The 22,037-nt window shown below is 34.6% G+C and overlaps 2 protein-coding genes across 39 annotated transcripts in view; both read right to left on the bottom strand.

Annotated features, from left to right (window-relative positions):
* ptpn11b (protein tyrosine phosphatase non-receptor type 11b) overlaps nt 1–15,927 on the bottom strand; it is an 80,592-nt gene extending 64,665 nt beyond the window's left edge. Inside the window, exon 1 of one of the 2 annotated variants that reach the window (XM_073938180.1) lies at nt 15,759–15,927. In XM_073938180.1, coding sequence (XP_073794281.1) covers nt 15,759–15,772 — 14 coding nt within the window. In that variant the 5' untranslated portion in view covers nt 15,773–15,927. 2 annotated transcript variants of the gene reach the window in all.
* A 3,661-nt stretch (nt 15,928–19,588) lies between these two features.
* The window catches only part of agrn (agrin), a 444,147-nt gene continuing 441,698 nt past the window's right edge, over nt 19,589–22,037 (bottom strand). For 35 of the 37 annotated variants that reach the window (XM_073938578.1, XM_073938589.1, XM_073938579.1 and 32 more), the window contains one exon: nt 19,651–21,954. In XM_073938578.1, the coding sequence (XP_073794679.1) occupies nt 21,797–21,954 (158 nt within the window). In that variant the 3' untranslated portion in view covers nt 19,651–21,796. 37 annotated transcript variants of the gene reach the window in all.

Raw genomic sequence — 22,037 nt, 5'->3', positions numbered from 1 at the left:
ATGTCGTAGTAATTTGATTTTTGTTTGTTTTTGCACTGTTATTACCTTATACTGTTTAATTGTAAAAAATACTTTCAACATTGACAAAGTATCTGAACATTTGTTTGCGATTGCTGAATGTCTGCATTCAGTTGGTTGTAATTTTTTCTGTACACTTTTATTACTCTTGTTTACATTTTTCTTTTCCCCTTATTATTAATATTATTATTATTATCATTATTAATTTCAGTTTTTTCTTTTTTATTATCATTATTTTCTTTCACTTCACTTTTTTACTTCACAACAACAAAGATAATGATATGTAATTTGTAGTGAAATAGTGTTAGTTTTTTCTGAATAATTTTTTTAACGTAAATTAATTGATTTGTGTTAATACAACATGAAGAAATTCTGTGGACCACAACATTTTTACAGAGATGTGAATATGCACTTGCCATACCATTTAATTCAATTGTGATTTATTATTGATGCATCACAATTAATATTTTGCTTCAATTATTTTATGAATAATTATAACGAGCAGATTATATTTTTGTTATTATATATTCATTAGTAAAAATCATCAGATTTTTCCCCAACTGCTTACCTTCATTCATATAACTGACAATGTTTAGAGGCAAATATCATTGGCATGTAATGTGTTTCTGACTATTCAAGTAGAATTCAGCACTTAAGAGAATTGAATTCAGGACTGCATGCTGTCTACGAGGCATCTTTATTCCTATTTGAATGAGACTTTAGTTTTCCAATTAATGTTTGAGTGTCAGTTCTTCTCAGGCGACGTCTGTCAATTCATGTATAGATTTGAAGGGGACCAACATTCCCATGTTTTTTATGCATGTTTATATTGTACAAGACCACGTGTTCAGGATGCGTGAATTGCATATAGTCATGTAAAGTAAAACATGTTAACTTGTTTAATGTTTAAACATTTTAGAAAAGTTATTAAAAACTTAATAATGTAACAAAATTATATCAAAATAGTTTTTTAGAACTTCCTATCATAATCCAACTGTAATAAATACGTTTTAACTTAAATACATTTCACATTAGGTAATTGCCTGCAGAAATAAACACTCATACCTGAAACTGATATTACATTAGCACATCTTAACAATTTACATTATTTGGCTCCTTTTGTTGATCTAATTTTTATTTGCAGGGTGGCGAACACATTTACATCCATTATTACTGCAGAAAGCAGAGACCTGAGGCTAAGATTGTAGGGTAGTTCACATTAGGACTGCACAATATATCGTTTGAGCATCGATATCGCAATGTGTGAATCCGCAAAAGTCACAACACAGGATTAGATTATTTGTTAAAGATTAAAGGATAAATATATTATTATTTTAAAAAAATTTATACAATGATAACCATGTGTTTTTATGTTTGATTGTTCAATTTCTGTACCTGAATACTGTTAGACTACTGTTAGAATATTTTTATTTTTGTACTGTTGTGTTTATATATGCTTGCAATTTATCATGATTTGCTAATAGAAAAAGACTTGATCATCCCAAATCAAGCTAAATGTATGAATTCTTTCAAATAGAGCTAATCAATTAATCTGAAATTGTATTTTTATTTTAATATATACCGTGGCAAAATATCGCACTGTCAAAATTTTTCTAATATAGTGCAGCACTAGTTCACATTGACCAAAAAAAAAAAAATGCATTCAGACGGGATTCGTTTTTTCATAGGACTGCCAAGTTTGCTAAAAAACACTAAGTAATTTGCTCTAGAATTTTTACAGAGGTTGTGTGAAAAAAAGGCAAACATGGCAGATTTGGATGAGACACAATGTACTTCCGTGAAACACAAATTTCTCTAACATCCCCAGTAAAATTAGTCCCATCCAAATAGGTCTTTTGTGTGCTTTGTGTAACACTGAGATCTTTTTTGTGGCTTTTTGAACTTTGTAACATCAAGTAAATCCTGGACTTTATTTACTCATTTGTGATTTTTTTTTTTAAATATAAAAAAAACAAGTAAAACTGCAATAGATAGATGCTACTTTCTTCCAAAGGACGTGCAAAAAAAGCATTTACCTGGTCTGTAATATGTAAAAAAAAACTTTTATTTTTCATTAATAAAAAGTGCACAATAATACAGTACATCAATATGTAACCTAAATGCATCGATACGCATTGATGCATTAGAAGAATCTATTCCACAGCTTTGGTATGCTACCTGGTATTTTAAAGTGGGGCACGACGCTTTAAGTCTTATCTCTAGCACTTTATCACCCAATAATATTGCTCTCGACTTCCCTTTAAACCTTATAAAATGTCATAAGGACACAATGAGCCCAATCTGAGGCCATTAGTGTTATAATGGTCAGATTAATGATTGTGAAGGAGAATCGCTTCTGCTCTTTCAGCTTCCCCTTCGATAAAATAAATGGACAACCTGCCTCTCTGGTTTAATAATTAACAGCCATTGTCCAGCTTGCAGCCTGATAAAAATAGCAATGAACTTTGAAAAATAAATATATAATGACAAATGAACACCGCGGGCATTGAATGAATGCAATTGGGGAATAATATTACACTTTTAGTTACAACAGACAACCGAGTAGCAAATGAGATTAAAAATATCTAAAACTGGAATGGTCGCATAATCCTCTTTTGTCACATCCATATTAACACATACTGCTGAGCGACACCAGAGACTTGCTTGCTTATGTTAACTTGAGGGCACAAGAGGGTATACAGTCAGTGTGGGGCAGAGACAGAAACAGAGGGAGAGAGAGAGAGAGAGAAAGCGCTGCAGCAGTGTTTCTGACAGGGGAAACACACAGGCCCACGTGCACACAGCGAGCCTCCTCTTCCCTCTTACATAATGTCTCAAGTTCAACACAGTTGGCTATTTAAAGAGCCAGGCTCCATGACAAAAAGCGATATACATAGTAGCCCCAACTCAGCTTCAAAGACCCTCTCACATCTATATTTGGGACAGACAGGTCCCCGTGGCTGGATTTTGGTGCCGTTACTGATATTTTTAGAAAAGCTGATTATGCTGCATGTCAGTCTAGCAGTCAGACATGGTCGGTCAGTCCATGAAGTTTGTCTAAATTTAGCATTTAGCTCGACTTTTTTAGTTTAAACATAATGGTATATATATGAAATCCTGTAGAAGTTAAAATACATATTTATTTTTATACATTTTATACATCACTCAATTACTGAAATTTTAATATAAGATGGCATATTTTAAATAGACTAACGAAATGCATAGTGATTGCTTTGTGATTAGTCGTAGGGTTTGGCAGTGTCGACCAATTTGGTATTGTACGATATATTATGTAAACATTACGATGGACAATGGTATCGTCGTTGCAGGTAATGGTGAATTCATTATTTATGAGTAATTAATTAATTCATAATGAATTTTTTATTTATAGCCTACCGTTTCAACTACCTGACCCGCACCAAATAATAAATAAATAAAGATAAGTTACACACAAATCTCAACCTGTCTCTGACTCTGGCATGAATATGCAGAGTGATCTGTGTTGTTTTAATGGTATAGACAAACTTGGTTGGTAAAAAAGGTGCACAACCAACAGGAACCAACCAATCTAAGGTTTTCAGAGTACAAGCATGAAAAAGTAGTGTACAGACGCTGTGACATTACCTGATAGATTCAAAAGACAGAAGAGTCACTAGACAGAGACAAGATTTATTAAACATCATGTTTAACAACTATAGTGAGACGCAATCCAGCGGTACATCCTTGAAAAACTGTCTGATGTGCACTGCTCTTTTGTGCCCAAAGCACCCGCTGACTGCCTGGAGCTCAGACGTATGCATATGTTGGATCCTATGTCAGAACGTGTAAGGTCAAGTGGTGTGCACTTTTAGCAGTATAGTGTGGACAAAGATATTTTCAGAAATGCTAGATGAAACGGCAGTGTGGATGTGGATCGTTTTTATTCTAAAATGCTATTTTAAAGCTAAGATGTTTAGGTGTAAACGGAAGTGTGTTTATTTTTCGCTGCTGCTGTGATGGGGTGGGGCAAAGGGTTGTGATGCCGGCAATGGATGATGGCATTGTCTAACTAACCAACACTAATTGGACAATTTGATAGCAGTGGTGACCATGGGCAGCACGGATTAATTTCAGTTGTTCAACGTTGATGTTTAATAAATAATCATAGATAGTAGATAGTGTGTGTTTTTTTTCAATTATTTTAAAATCAAGTAATGCACCCTTCGTTCAAACATCACTCACTGTTTCTATTTGAACATATTTACTGTATGAAACTGGTCAATGATCTATGAGGGCAAAAATAAATAAATAAATAAAATAATTGTTCAATAATCATAATCGAGTTAAAATATTAAATCAATCGAGATTTAGACTGTAAACTTATTTCAACATTAAAAACGTCACTTCTTCTTCAGTATTTAATGCATCAATTTTAAATGATTAAATATTAATTTCTTTAACAAAATCTCAATTACCAGTTAATTGTTTATCAAGGTTAAAAAAATATTATGCAGCAAAAAAAGTTTTCAACATTGATAATAAAAACATTTTTCACTATAGTTCATTCTATTTGGCTGACTTTCAAAAACAAATCATGTGACTAAATATTAGAGTAAAAATCCTGAAAAGTTTGCTTTTAAAACAATATTTAGCAATAAAAAATTTTAGCAATATTTCACAATGTTGGTGTTTTTACTGTTATATATAATGTGTATAAGCATGTATATGGGTACCACACACTGATAGCGAGGGGTCATTATTGGCAGCACATCTAAAAGTGTGAGATGATTGATTTTAGCCACCATTACAATAGACCCCAAGCACATAAATGTAAGGTTAAATCAATTCTCTTGCACTCACACACACACAATGGTACATTCATTCAAGGCTGGACGTGTAAAAGCCCCTCTCTCTCTCTCTTTCTCTCTTTCTCTCTCTCTCTCTCTCTCCCTCTCTCTACTTACTGAGGGAGAAATATGTTGCCATTTCTAAACTTGCCCTGGGTTAGAGAGCCCAAGGACACATGAAACAAAATCTAACGTCAACGATCATATTCAGATTCTCAACAGCTGATAACACCCTTCCAATAGAAATAGCCACATGGAATGGAAACAAGTTCTAGCTTTGCATCCTAAATAAAGAGTACTGTAGAGACTAACAAAAAATGAACATTTATGACATAAATAGTGAATTGAAAGATTAATCACTGTAATGTCATAAAAATGATGCTAGTAACAGTGATAGCCTCAACAACAGCAAGTACGGAAAGCCATCAGGTAATTTAAACAATACACATAAAATTTAAATGTTGTCAGCAACCACAGTTTGCCAAAGAAGCAACCCAAATGGTAAATATTGCCCTCTGAAGGGAATTTTGGAGTAAAAGCAATCACGGATGCCATATTGAAGTGTTCCAAAACTGCTCAAAACTGACCACTTTGAAGGGCCCTTCAAAAAGAGACACATGTTGATAAATAATGTTACGGTTGCGGTTTTAACATTACATTATGGTTGAATTGACACTTGTTACGTATATGAAATAGTTTGATAACAAGCAGGAATTGTTCATGGACCAATAACATAACCACATTGAAATGGTCAGATATTGAAAAAATCTGACATTATTTTGTTTTGTATCTGGCAATATTTTATTTTACTGCTATATATATATATATATATATATATATATATATATATATATATATATTAGGGGTGTAACGATACACTCAGCTCACGATACGATGTGTATCACGATATAATGTTCACGATTCGATATTAGAGGTGTCACGATTCTCCAAATTCTCGATTCGATTACATTTTCGATTCTTAAGTCACGATTCGATTCGATTTTCGATTATGAATAATTAATTAATTAATAACAAATTAATTATTTGTAGTCTACCGTTTAAACTACCTGACCTGTATGGTCTTTGTTTTACCCATAAACAGATCATACAGTAAATGAATAAAGGAAAGTTACACACATAATTACCACCTGTCAATCACTTTTTTCTTGTGAATAGGCAGTGATCTGTGTCGTTATAATGGCGTCGGTAAAAAAAGGTGCACAACCAACAGGAACCAGCCAACAGTATCTGAGGTGTTTGCTAAAATGACTAAGTACTAGTGTGAAAGTAAAAGATTGAAGCAGTCTTAACTAGGTTAATTAGGTTAACCAGGCAGGCTAGGGTAATTAGGCAAGTTATTGTATAACGATGGTTTGTTCTGGAGAAAGTCTGAAAAACAATTAGCTTAAGGGGCTAATAAATTTGACCTTAAAATGGTTCATAAAAAATTAAGAACTGCTTTTATTCTAGCCAAAATAAAACAAATAAGACTTTGTTCAGAGGAAAAAAAATATTATCAGACATACTATCAACATTTCCTTGCTCTGTTAAACATCATATAGGAAATATTTTAAAAAGAAAAAAACAACAAAGGGGGGCTAATAATTCTGACTTTCACTGTATATATATTTACAGTAATTTTTTAAAATGTTTTTAAGAAAACTTATTCAGTTCATCAAGGCTACATTATTAAATGTAAAAAATGTTAAATTGTTAAATATTTATCAAAATTTTAAATAACTACTTTGTTATTGTATGTAGTTTCAAATAAAATTATTACTCCAGACATTATTGCTTTTGTTACTATTACCATTAATAAATATAATAATAATTAATATTAGTGATTTCTGAAGGATCATGTGACTGGAGTAATGAAGCTGAAATTTCAACTTTTTAAATCACTGGAATAAATAAATTAATTAAATGATAAACTACTTTTGAACAGTTTTTTATAGAGCAACATTTCATAATTTGTATTTACGATGAAATAATTTCAGCCTTGGTGAGCAGAAGAAGCTTAGTTTAACATATTTAACAATCATACTGACCCCAAACTTTTGACCAGTTGTGTATAGAATATTTTATAAGCAAAAATGTGCACTTTAATTTTAACAACCCACAGACATCGTCACCAAATATAAAGCCGAGGTCAGACTTTCTCATATATACAAAGCCTCATTTCAATTGTCAGGTTTTGTAAAAATCGATCTATTGAATTAATCAATCTATTAAAGAAACGTTGACTAGAATTCTGCATTATAAGCTTAAATTATAGAGAGACATAGCAGATGAACCGAGACTGCATCAGATCAATGTAAATCTTTCTTTCGAGCTGTCAGTGCGGAAATAAACAAAACAACAGGCCTAATTCAACATATTATACGATTAAAATATGGAAAAATTAACAGATAGTAATTTCGGTCAATTTTCCTGACGGATAAACTGGGATCAGGCTGGATAAACAGCTCTCGGTAATATTTCAGCATGCTTTGATAATGATTTCGCGTTTACCGGTAAGAATGACATCTGGCCCTGCTCATCATTCTCTCTTCATATAGCCGTATATATGGCTATTACACGATCATAATACACTGTGATATAGCTTGGGTCTTTAGTTCGTTGCATTGTTTTATTTTCTCACTACAAATCGATCCGCTCAATAGGGCAGAGAACGTCTCATTCAGGCGAACTCGGACTGATTGATTTGGCGCGGATGCGAGCGCAACTGCTGGATATATGCCAAACAAACTAACGGGGGAAACGAGACAGATTCCGAAACAAACGTCTATGTGTGAAAGCACCGTAAGATTGTATTTGCACACAATTGACAGACAGTCGCAGCACGCAGCTCTGGCTCAATCTGTCAGTCAACAAGGCAGCACTGTACACTGACCCGAGCGTCTCGCACGCTGGCTCCGGGCTATCGGGCAGTCCTTATTGTCGAGCCCTGAAGGTTTAAGCTCTGTCAATGGGTCTCCTGCATCTGCACAGTTTAACAAGCACTTCAACAAGCGTGTTTTTTCCCGCTTGGCAAGCCAAGCTGACGTGACATGGGGGCGTGGCAGCATCGACGATTCTATTTTTTGATTCGATAATCGAAATCGAGCATAAATTTCGATCGATTTTCAATTAAAATCGAAATCGTGACACCCTTATTCGATATGTATCACGATATTTGGAATAAAAATTGAAAATTAAACTGAAATGCAAATTTTACCAAGTAAACTATTTTTTATGTATTTCTTTTGTTTCAACTTGTTAAACTGAACCTTCTAAGAAAATAAATTAAACAGGCCTGTCTCTGGAAAATAAAACAATTTAAAAACTTCTTAAAAATATTATTGAAATGACAGAGACAAAATTAAGGAACAATTTAAGTAAAGGTGCAAAAAAAATAAGCTTTCTATTCAATTGAATTTAACAGTAATAAGAGCTTAAGGCTTTGCTTGGTCACTTGCGTTTTTTGTGTGTGCAAAAAAAAATCCACATTTCCAGGTATTTAATTCATATTTAATTAAATTCATTTAGAGATATCTCTAATTACAATTGTGACTAGTCAAAACTCATTTAGAGATATCTGCAAATATTTTTCAATGGAAGTCAATGGAGGAATATGACTAGTCATAATATATTTGCAGATATCTCCAATCTGATTTCGTACTAGTACAATTGTAATTGCAGATATCTCTAATTGTCAATCTGACTAGTCGAATTATAATTATGACTAGTCAAAATATAATTAGAGATATCTCAAAATATATTTATGGTTAGTCAGAACAAAGGTTTAAATGCTAAAACGGCTTGCCATACGCGCGCGTCTATCAAAGTCTCTGTAGTAACAGCTCACCGCCAGCTCACGTCATGTGTGATTTTGCGGCGGGAACATTATATGAAGACAGAATGATATTTTATGGTGAATTGTACCTTATAAATAAAGTATGTGACTCTTTCAACACCATTAGAAGGTATCCCTGTCGCTGTGCAAAGTATGTAAATCACTGTGAAGACTTTAAAACTTAGGATGTTTGACCCAGTATGCGTGTCAAAAAGCGAACGAGTCTAAAGCAATGACTGTACAACCGAAATGTTGCCAGACGTCTGATTTTGAGAGGATGGGCCATACTCTATTTCAGCTACACTCATCTTGGTCTGCTAACATTACTGCCGCTGCAATCTGAACTCACGTGCGACAGCAGGTGGAACGTAGCTCACGTGCAAACAGCTCAACTAATAAGAGAAAACGGACGCCGTATCGTAACCAAATCATCATAACGCCACGATGCATATTGTGACATTTTTGCATCGCAATAAATCGTACAACGATAAATCGTTACACCCCTAATATATATATATATATAAATATATATATATATATATATATATATATATATATATATATATATATATATATATATATATATATATATATATATATATATATATATATATATATATACATATACATACAGTATGCCTCACAGCAAGAAGGTCACTGGTTCGAGCCTCGGCTGGGTCAGTTGGCGTTTCTGTGTGGAGTTTGCATGTTCTCCCTGCGTTCGCGTGGGTTACCTCCAGGTGCTCCGGTTTCCCCCACAGTCCAAAGACATGCGGTAGGGGCAAATTGGGTAAGCTAAATTGTCCGTATTGTATGAGTGTGAATGAATGTGTATGGATGTTTCCCATAAGATGGGTTGCATTTGAAAGGGTATCCGCTGTGTAAAAACATATGCTGGATCAGTTGGCGGTTCATTCCGTTGTGGCCACCCCAGATTGACATCCCAAAAGTGCTTTATTGGATTGAGACCTGGTGACTGTGGGGGCCATTTGAGTCCAGTGAACTCATTGTCATGTTCAGTAAACCAGTCTATGATGATTCATGCTTTATGACATGGCACGTTATCCTGCTGAAAGTAGTCATCAGAAGATGGGTACACTGTGGTCATAAAGAGATGAACATGGTCAGCAACAATACTCAGGCTGTTTTTCCAATCTTCTATTGTCCAATTTTGGTGAGTCTGTGCAAATTGTAGCCCCAGTTTCCTGTTCTATGCTGACAGTATTGGAACATGGTGTGATCTTCTGCTGCTGTACAGTTGAACGTGTTGTGCATTCAGAGATGCTTTTCTGCATACCTTAGTTAACGAGTGGTTATTTGAGTTACTGTTGTCTTTCTATCAGCTCAAACCAGCCCTTTTCCTCAGACCTCTGGCATCAACAAGGCATTTGCTCTCACAGAACTGCCGCTCACTGGATATTTTCTCTTTTTCAGACCATTCTCTGTAAACCCTAGAGATGGTTGTGCATGAAAATTCCAGTAGTTTCTGAAATACTCAGACCAGCTCGTCTGACACCAACAACCATGCCACTTTCTTCCCCAGATGATCTTGACTATGTCCACATGCCTAAATACATTGCATTGAAGTTATGTGATTGACTGATTAAGTTGAGTAACTGATTGTATTTGCGTTAACGAGCAGTTAAATAGGTGTACCTAATAAAGTGTATTATGTACATTATGTAAACTTCCCTAGATGATTTGAATAACCCTATTTGGAAAGAATTGGGTGATCATGTCTTTTTCTATGCAGTGCTTCAGCATAAAATATAAATTAGGCACAAAAAAATACAACAGAGCGAAAACAAAAGTTCAACAAATACAATATACGAAAATACAAGAATGGACCAAATCAAATGTAAAATAAAATGGTCATCATTGTATTATTTTTTATACAATAATAAAATAATATTTGATAACATCTTTATCTTTTAATCTTATATCCTTATATCCTAATGCATAGTATTTTTCTATAGTCACTACTGTAATATTTATATAAATAAATAAATATATAATAAAAGGCACAGACTGCACAATGTACTCATCATTCCAAGTGTTTTTTGAGTGGCAACGCAAAACGTGGGACAAAGGCACACCTTCTCATTCGTCTCATTAAGATGAGTTGAAAGCACATTTAAAAAAATAAATAAAATTTTTGACCCCTTTACCCTTCATCTCTTCGAAGCCGTTACTTTGGAAGGTAAACATTTTAACAGAATCATCCTCCATAAATGTACTGTTAAGTCAGATCAGATACAGTGTAGCTCTCTACAAAGAGAATTATCATGATTTGTCCATTCTCAAATTTTAATACGATCTTTTTCACCCTTATGCAACTCCAAATAACTCTCACTATCACAGCATGAAAACATATGGAATGAAGGTATGGTTTCTGAGCCTTAGAACCTGCCTAACATCTCTACTCTGCATTATTAGAGAAAGTAAGTTGTGTTTATAATAATACATGGTGACAGAGTTTACATGTTTGAGAGAACTATTCTTTTAATTTGATTGATAAGAACACCAGTAATGATAATCTAATGATGCTAATAATAGTCAATGGTAATTGTTGGCAGCAGAATTATTTATATTACAGATGATGCAAAGACTGAGTAAAGGCCAAAGGCTCACAGACTATTACTCTGACAAATGAAAGCTGGTAAAGAAGCTACTGTACCACACCTCCTCGATCATCTCATTAAGAAAAAATAGCTTTTTTTGACCCTTTCACCATTCATCCCTTCGAAGCTGTGACTTTGAAAGGTAAACCCTTCGAAGGGATTAGGCCATATAGATGAGCCCTTCTGAATGAAACGTGATGCATGTCAATGAATCAACAAGCACAAAAGCCAGTGAAATTGCAGTACTTAAGATTTTCTTCCATAAACACAAATCATATTTAACAATAATATTCATTCATTCATTTTCTTTTCGACTTAGTCCCTTTATTAACCTGGGGTCATCACAGCGGAATGAACCGCCAACTTATCCAGCATAGGCTTTATGCAGCGGATGCCCTTCCAGCCGCAACCCATCACTGGAACATCCACACACACACACTCATTCACACACCTATACTGTGGACAATTTAGCTAACCGAATTCACCTATACCACATGTCTTTGGACCTGTGGGGTAAACCGGAGGAAACCCACGTGAACACGGGGAGAGCATGCATACTCCACACAGAAACGCCAATTGACCCAGCCGAGGCTTGAACCAAGGACCTTCTTGCTGTGAGGCGAACGTTCCACCCATTGCGCCACCATGTCGCCATATCATAACATTTTGGGTCATATTTCCCAATCATATTCTATGAAAACAGCACTTTGAATAATAAGTACTCTTTAGTAAATATGGTTGATCATCAATTGCTAATCATCAAATGGAAATATACGACTATGGAAAATGCAAACTGATGTTCCTGGTGCTTTGAGGACAATAAGCTTGACTGTGACCAAAAAAAGAAACAAAAAAACTAAAACTGTGTTCTCAGCAAACCTTTGGTCACGACCAGCAGAATTCCTGGAAGTTTTGGACAGGCTATCTCATTTCACCACACTGAAGGCAGTTTTCCTGTCTCTGAGTTTTTAGTACTGAGCTATCAGCCCTGCTTCTGAGCTATCCCACTTCTGCTTTTTCACATACAAAAGTCAAACTCTTAGACACTGCAAATCAAAAGTGTAGGATCATTTTTATGAACATTCATATTTTAATCAGCAAGAATGCATTAAAAAGACACTTAAGGCATTTAGAAATACTAAACAGCTGACATTTTTGCTAAACAACAAATCAGCATATTAAAAAATCAGCTTTAAATCACACATATTAAACCACTTTTTAAAATATTTTAAACCACCATTATAAATACTATATATTTCTTTAAAGCAAATAAATGCCTCCTTGGTAAGCATTAGAGACTTCTTTCTATCATTTTACTGAACACAAATTTTTGGACAGCAACATAGATGTAAATGAAGGGGAAAATATGAGTAGATTACAAAGTACAGTGGAAATTTAAACAGGCATCTATTTAAATGCAACCAAAATATTCATGACCCCGTATTTTCATGACTCCACAAAAATAACCACATCATGAGCCATCTCTTCCTTTTTCCTCTTTCCTACAAACGCTCATTCACATGCTTACACAAACACACACACACACACACACACACACACACAAAATGCTTTATGATCTAAAAAAAAACAGCAGGTTGGATAAGCGAACAAGAAAAATTCTTCCACATTACATTCTCTTTTGCCTGTCACAGGCTGATAATGAATTAAATGTGGAGAAACATCTTCAGCAGGGAAATTTATTAGCCACCGTTATGCAAATAAACCTCTTGTAAACAAAAACAAAAAAGCATTTGTAAATGTAATCTATGTAAATCTGAAATGAAAATAATGCTTAGTTTCCTGTTTCCATAGCATTAACGCAAAACAGATCCCTGTCACTTTTGCACATAAAACATATTCATCCTCCATTATGTCCTGTTAAATCAGACCAGATTTCATACAGTACAGATCTCTACAAAAAGAAATACCAAGATTCACCTACTTTTTTGCTTTAATATGAATTTTCCCCCTTCATGCAACTCCAAAGATGGTCACTCTATCACAGCATGAAAACATATGGAATGAAGGTATGGTATCTGAGCCTTAGAACCTGCCTAACATCTCTACTCTGCATTATTAGAGAAAAAAAGTTGTGTTTATAATAATACATGGTGACAGAGTTAACATATTTGAGTGAACTATTCTTTTAATGTTATTGAGAAGGACACCAGTAATGATAATCTAATGATGCTAATAATAGTCAATGGTAATTGTTGGCGGCAGAATTATTTATATAACAGATGATGCAAAGACTGAGTAAAGGCCAAAGGCTCACAGACTATTACTCTGACAAATGAAAGCTGGTGGAGAAGCTACTGTACCACCAGCACCGAATCTTGAAATATGATGTTGATGTAAAGTAACAGTCTTTTCCCATTTTCACCCAAGGCCACCTGTGCAAACTCTGACAATAACTGATCTGCGTGCTTCAGCTTTTTGTGCAGATGCAATAAACTTGTCAATATCTCCATTTATGTTTAGATTTGACCTTTTAGAAATAAAAAGGCCTATGTATAATCATATGTCCAACTTTTGGAAACAAATCAGGTCACCGCACTTGACTTACATCACAGTGCTTTAAACGGACAGTTCTTTGAAAACCGAAAGTTGGCATAATTTACTCACCTTCACTTATTCTAAAGTTTCTTTCTTCTGTTGAACACAAAATAAGATATTTTGAAGAGTGCTGGAAACCAGTTACAATTGATGTCATCCTCCATAGTAAGAAAAACAAATACAATAGAAGACGTCATCAATGGTTACAAGGTTTCATTTTGCTTCAAAATATCTTAATTCGTTTTCAACAGAATAAAAAACTCATAAAGGTTTTGGCCACTTGGGTGTGAGTAAAATGTAGGCCTACATTTTCATTTGCTGGTAAACTATCCCTTTTAATGAGTCTCTTAGACACACACTAAAAGTTGAACCTTGGCTAAATTTAAAACCAAGATGTTTAGCAACATGCAACCAGTTACAAAATTCCTCAAGGCTTACCTGGCTAAATATTCATTTGTTGAAATTTACAAGTCCTCTGTTTTATCTCCATGTTTAGATTTGACCTTTTAGAATTAAATAGGCCCATTAAGAATCATTTGGCCAACTTTTGGAAACAAATCAGATCACTGCACTTGACTCACGGTGCTTTAAATGAACAGCTTCACTTGTTCTAAGTCTGTTCTAAGCCACAAAATAAGATATTTTGAAGAAAACTATTGTTGTCCTCCATAGTAGAAAAAACAAATAACATAGAGTACAACATCAATGGTTACAATTGCTTGCTTCAAAATATCTTCAACAGAATAAAGAAACTAAAGATTTGGACCACGTGAGTGTGAGGAAATTGTAGGCCTACATTTTCATTTGCTGGTGAACTATCACTTTAAGATTGGTGTAAAGTTGGTTTTATATACACACATTCAGACTTTCTCCTAAATAATATAATTTTAGAGAGGAATTATTTGCAAATTCTAATTATGAAATCATATTAGCAGCCAATGTCTATCAAGGTATAGCTAATGTTGTTTTGAAGTCAAATTTACATGTGATTTTAGACCAAATATTCAAAGTGAAAATATAAGGACCATGTCACAAGTTGTCACAGAAGAATGTGCAAACTTCAGTTAAGTTAGACACACACTAAAGTTTAAAGCCTGGCTAAATTTAAAACCGAGAGGTTTAGCAACATGCAACCAGTTACAAAATTCCTCAAGGCTTACCTGGCTAAATATTCATACTCTCCCTGTTTGAAATACGTTGTTTAACGTAAAGAGACGTTTTGTGTTTGAGATGAGCAGCTTTACATGGAGACTCTTATTTTTGAAATAGGTCATTGCTGTCCAATCAAATGTAGCTATTGTGTATGAAATGGTCCCAACCCAGAAACACATTGCTACAAATTAGAAATTTTACAAGATCACCCACTGTAAATATTTTAAATTAGAAAAAATATTCATAATTCTGTCTAAAGATATTTTAAGCGATGCTTATAACTTTCAACAAGGCTATTTTTATTAATATCATTATTTTCCTCAAATCTATTTCATCTAGCTTTAAAGTGTTTTAAAACTGTTATTTCAGCACACGATGTACAGTTACATTAGGATGTCGTTACCATAAGTCTCCGAATAAACTGGCACAGTAAACTAATTAAGCACAGTTTAAACTGCATGCAAGACACACTGTTACAGTGACTTTGCGCTGCTGATATTCATATTCGATATCCGGTAGCGAAAGCGTTTGTAAACAACCGAAATAAACGGAAAGATAGACTACACGATATTTATAAACACTGCACAAAAGCGAACACACATACTGTAACGTTACATATATTGGGCCAGATCGAGAGGATCAGAAACCGAGTCCTACAGACTGAGCTGCGTGTCGTGCTCGATTCATTCATACAGTTACAGTCACCATCACTACCCGCTCCTGCACTTATTAATGTAGCCTTCGGCTTACCTTCGAGACGTCATGGCCGTCCTGAGAGCTGTCAGATGTGTGTGTGCGTGCGTGTGTGTGCGTGCGTGTTTGTGTGTGTGTGAGCACCGCTAGGACTGGAGGGGAAAGTGTAATAAAACGGTCCTCCTTCGCCGAGTCACTGCAGCGGAGCGGAGCGCGATCGAGGGGCGTCACACACAGACTCACAGCGCCGGACTCGCGCTCTCTCCCTCCGCCTCCCGCTCTCCGATTCACACTGCTGACAGCACACTGGAAAAACTTCATCCAGACATCTCCAAAAAGTCAGGTATTATAAAGCTCGTGCTCGTTCTTGGGACATTGTGACAGGATTAGTTGGAGAATGAAGCCAGCAGGCAGCCACCAGTTGACACCGTGATTCCTTTTACTGGCTCTACTCCTCAGAATGGGATGATGGGATTTGCAATCCAGTTTGTTTATAATTACAAATGAGCTGCAGGCCTAAAGTCATATCATACACCTAAATACTATGTGTATTTAAATCATATAGGCTATAAGAGATTATTCTGCAAACAAACAAACAAACAAACAAACAAACAAAAAACAATACTGCTAAATGGACACATTTTAATTAGATTAAAGAAGCTATAATGTTTCTCCAGTGGTTCTTTGGAGTAGTAAAACTTCTGTGTATGACTAAAAGTGTTTGTTTTCTGGCTTGTAATCATAAAGGAACCACCTAATGTTATTTATTGTTTTACAATACATTAACCACCCCAAAAAACCAATAGAAAACCATTACAGTTCTTTATAGTTTATCACCTAAATTGGGTCTCCTACTGTATGATTACAAGGCAAAGAACCACTGTAGAGCCTTTTTTTAAAGCATTATACTTGTAATAATATAGAGTTTGTATTAATTATATAGAATGATAATCCAGGAAAGAAATGCATAATATTGATGAATCTTTTAAATATATATTTTGTACTTTATTTATTTATTTATATTATTGCCTTATATATGCATTTTTAGTATTAATAAAACCCTATCAAGGACCAATATCTGCCAAGAAGACAAATAATGAAAACATAAAATATTCCAAACTGTTTTTATTTGATATTATATAATTGTTTAGGATCGATTGTCACTTTACTGTCTGACTTTTTAAAACTACGAGAACATTTTCACCAATTTCTTTGGTTAAATTGTGTTCCTGACAGCCCTCTAAGCAAATTTAGATTTAAAAAAAAAAAGTTTAATGCTAATCTTTGGACAAACAGTTGCAATGCCAGTTAAACGGTTAAATTTCCAAAGTGCACCTCAGAGAGGGTTGTGATGAAGTGATGTACATTCTATATATTCACTTCTGTCACTCCAGTCATCATCACACTCTTATTTTAGCAGTTCTTTCCATGTACAGTAGTTATCACCTCTATTTCATTTCCAGAGATGTTTATTAATAATCTATTAATAAAGCTGCAATGCTCTTATTTTAAGTAGGGGAGAAAAGCCCAGTGTGTTTTTTCAGCAGTTTCCATTTGGGTCTCACCCAGTTTTGCGTCGGGGTGATTTGAAGGTGGCATCAGTGTCAGGCTAGCATGACGTCACCCGCCTGCGGGAGATTAATCTGCTGGCCGACACGGTTATGCAATTTGCTGAAACGCAAGGCTTTATCTATGGATTTCTCCTTCTGAACAGAGTCTGAGCAGGTGTTTTCTGTGCGCTGTATAAGAGCCAATGCAAACAATGTGTATGTGTAACTTTATACTTTAGGACACAGTGTGTCTGTTTTTCTATAATTCACCCAAATAAAGGCCTATTGGGAAACATCACTGCACTAAAATATTCATGGATATATGATATATATATAAATATATATATATATAGTCAAGATTATGATAAAATAATATATTAAAATACATCTATTATAATTTCCCAGTGTTGGGTTGCAGAAGGAAGGGCATTCGCTGCGTAAAACATTTGCTGGATAAGTTGGCGGTTCATTCTGCTGTGGTGACTTCAGATTAATAAAGGGACTAAGCTGAAAAAAAGAATAAATGAATGAATGACATCTATTATAAAAATGTGAAACCTAAAAAAAAACCCCATAAAAACAGGGCCAAGTGTACAGTATTGATTAGTTCTGCATTGAGTATTGAGGATGAACGATCTTATGTTTTTTCTCATGACTAAGTATCTTAAACATTTGACAATTTTTAAGACTGCATATACTAATTACAACTTATTGTATTTTTGGGGTTGATTTGAGACTTTTGTGATTTTTACATTTCTGTCATTAGGATTCAGTATATCTTCCCTTTTTATAATTATAACTTAGTATGACTTTCGTAGTAATACTAAACATTATGAACAACAATTTCTGTTATATAACTTTAATATACAATATATATATTCACTGAAATAAAATGAAACTGAAATCTAAAATTAACAAAAAAAATCTAACAAGTGTTCAGCCTAGTTAAATTACACAAGATAAATAAATGTATTTATATTATTTATAGATATTGAGTCATTGAATTTTTTTCACTGAAACGATTACTTTAAAACAGTGAGTGCATTGAGGAACAAAACAAGTCACATTGCTTTCTTTGGAACTATTTTTATGTCAGTGTGAACTATTCCTATAAGGAAATGATTCACTGCAGAAAGAGCCAGTGCTGCTGACCAGCTCCGTTGCTAAATGACCTTTGACCTCGCAGCCCGAGGACTCTGAAGCCCAGACTAAAAGCCCATGAGGAGGAACAATGGCAGCCACAGATCCCCTGATGCAGACAGACAGCTGAAGCCTTGTTCCTCACAGTAAAAGCCCCTTTATTACACTGCTGGGAGCTTGTGGACTGAAGAAACCCTCGATCCGCTTGGCTAACATGACTTATTTCAGACTGAGAAATCCAATGCATTATGATGGACTGATTTACATTCGATTTGCTCCTGAAGAAATTGTTCCCAAAAAAAAGAAAATTATGTTATCCCTTACAGTTTTTTTGTACTATTTTTGACTTCCGTAGAATTTTCTTTTTTACCTGATTGATGGGACATTTCTGTGTTTTAATTTTAAAAAGTATTAAAATATGCTTATTCAGAATTATTCAGACTTACAATATGTATTGTAAAAAAAGTCCACTCTTATAAACAAATTATATACACATATATATATATATACATACAGTTGAATACAGAATTATTAGCCCCCTTTGATGTTTTTTTTCTTTTTTTAAATATTTCCCAAATAATGTTTAACAGAGCAAGAAATTTTTACAGTATGTCTGATAATATTATTTCGGCTAGAATAAAAGCAGTTTGTAATTTTTTACAAAGCATTTTAAGGTCAAAATTATTAGGCTCTTAGCTATATATTTTTCGATAGTCTACAGAACAAACCATTTTTTTTACAAAAACTTGCCTAATTACCATAACCTGCCCTAACCCTAACCAAAAATTTATTTACTGTCATCATTCATTCATGTTCTTTTTCGGCTTAGTCCCTTTATTAATCTGGGGTTGCCACAGCGGAATGAACCAACAACTTATCCAGCATATATTTTATGCAGCGTATGCCCTTCCAGCTGCAACCTATCCCTGGGAAACACCCATACACTTCCATTCACACACATACACTACGGACAATTTAGCTTACCCAATTCACCTATAGCGCATGTCTTAAACCCATGCAAAACAGATATAGATATAGATATATATATATATATATATATATATATATATATATATATATATATATATATATATATATATATATATATATATGTGTGTGTGTGTGTGTGTGTGTATTTATGATTATTTATTAATTTTTTTATACAAAATACAATACTAGCGAGACTTCATTAGACAATTTGGGAACTGGAGGGATTTATTCACAGACATTATTCAGGAGTAAGTGTTACAGTAGTCAGATCAGTTTGTTTTACATTTTATTTGTATGGTGGTTGGAGGAACACAAGACACAAGTAATAAAGTTAGTAATGGTAACGTCATGCCTCTCATTCTGCACTGCCCATCAGATCTAGTTCAGTCAATCAATCAATCAGTCAGTCAATCAATCAATCAATCAATCAATAGTTTACAAATGCCAGACTGAGAATCCTCTTAAGACATAAATAAGATACTGAAAATAGTATTTGTACAGTAAATAGTATTCTTGTAGAGTCCAGAACCACTATTATCGAGGCCTTCTGGAAATTCTCTTACGCATTATTATTAATATATTTATTAACATTTATGAATTAATTTACATGATGAGGCTAATAGAAGTGAGAGCACAGAACAGTATGGACATGAACTTTTGTCACCTGTGAACGGTGAATGATTTTAAGGCATTTCTCAGTTTCCATTCACACAGCAGGTTTTCCAATGCGGTTCTCGCTTCCCTTGAGAGCAAAAGCTACTGGAGGAGGATGTCAAAAAACAAAGCAAAAAAAAATTACAAAAAAAAAAAGAAAGATCAGAAATCCAGTCTGCTGGAAAAGTGAAGGTGAAAGCGCTATACTAAAAAAAAAGGTGGACGGTCCATACGTCTCGTGCAGTAACATGACATCCTGTGACGACCCAAAAAAATCATCCATTATTCCCAGTATCCCATAACTCACTTCCAGTGTATAATACTAAAAAAAGAAAAAGAAACTCAGTAACAAATTTACACTTGAAAATCACAGGGCTGTACATGATGACGATTATGATCTTGCATGTCCAAAGAGGATTTGTTAAAAAAAAATAAAACAAAAACAAAAAAGATACTTTACCCTAAACAGGCATATTTGTAGTGGAATATTGCAAAGCATCAGGTATCAAACTCATAATATTTCTCACACCGAACAGCACCACAGCATTGCATTTGTCTCGGAACAGGTTTACAAAACCATTTTGACTTGACAAACCCATGCATTACTATTTTCACTGGTTACCGAACATGTTGAACAGGATGCAAGGGGGGTTTACATACATCATCCCTTTTTTACATAGCAAGTGCTGGCAGCATTTTTAAAGCGACATTTGATAAGATACAATAGGGGGGAAAAAAAGTGTAGTGAAATTTGTTCGATGATGAAGCATGCCAAGAATGTCAATGTTTTTTTCTTTCGTTGTTTGTCCACCTTATGTGTTTTAAGTCTCTTCCTGTGTTACAGCGCCTCCCAGAGTTGACTTCTTGCAACAACCGTTTTTTCCAACACATCCACTCACACACACACACACTCACTCACAATTTGCTCAGATTGACAAATAGCAGATATAAAATTAATCTCCCAAATTGAAATAACCAGATGTCAAAATTGCAATGTAGTCAGCTACATTTCTGCCCTGAATGGAATGATGAGCAAAACAAAACAAAACAAAACTGAGGCAAAATCAACCCAACACTTCTAAAAAGATGCATGCAACAAGTGGTCTTATAGCATATATGTATTTCTCTATATATATTTATATTTTAGATATGCACAACACATGAATGATAGCAACCAAAAAAAAAAAAATAGCATCTTCAAAAAGTCACAGTCTCGTGTATTTTTCATCAATATTTATAACATCTCACAGGTCAATGACGTGATTTTTGAGGAATGCTAATGTTACGTCAGCTACTCGTTAGTGGTTTCATAGTCTTGCTCGGTGTATTTAACAGTTGCTGTCATCTGTCGATAAAGCAGAAAGCTGTTTATTTTTTAGACCTTTAAAACGTAGCAAGGAGCACAGCGACAGCAGCTCAGAGGAATGAATGGATCATGTTATGGCACTGAGAAAAGGCAATCCTGAATCTCATCTGCCACTGTTCAAGTAATGATCGTGGTGTTTACCGTAGAAACAGCACAGACGTAAATGGGACTTTTTGCTAGTCTTTATGTCACCATGTTCGCCGAATGAGAGCACGATTACGGGTTGGACGCAAAGACAGGGGGGAGGGGATGAAAATAAACCAAACAAACAAAAGTGTAATTAAAACAATGTAATTTTTTTGTTTTCCAATATAAAAGGCGAAAGGAAAGTATACAAAAAATAGAAAAAATAATTACAGCAGTAGACATGGTGTTGGGAGGAGCGCGTTGCCAGATTATTTGGCAGAACAGTGTGATATTTTGGGAGTATTTAAGGCGTCCTCCACCAGATGCAGCTCCACGCCGTCCACTATCACGTCTTTGACGCAGCCAATGAAGCCTGTACTGTAAGCTTTGGGCAGCCGTCGAGCCACAGACAGCTCCTCCAGTCCACCTGAAAGACAGAGAGAAGGGACAAAGGTCAGGATGAGTTATCATATTGTATTTATATTGCAGGTCTAAATAAATAATTAAAGG

The sequence above is a fragment of the Danio rerio genome, chromosome 23, assembly GCF_049306965.1.
Source record: "Danio rerio strain Tuebingen ecotype United States chromosome 23, GRCz12tu, whole genome shotgun sequence".
Taxonomy (NCBI): Eukaryota; Metazoa; Chordata; class Actinopteri; order Cypriniformes; family Danionidae; genus Danio; species Danio rerio.
Note: the sequence above shows the minus strand (reverse complement) of the source record. Positions and strands in the feature narration are given on the sequence as shown.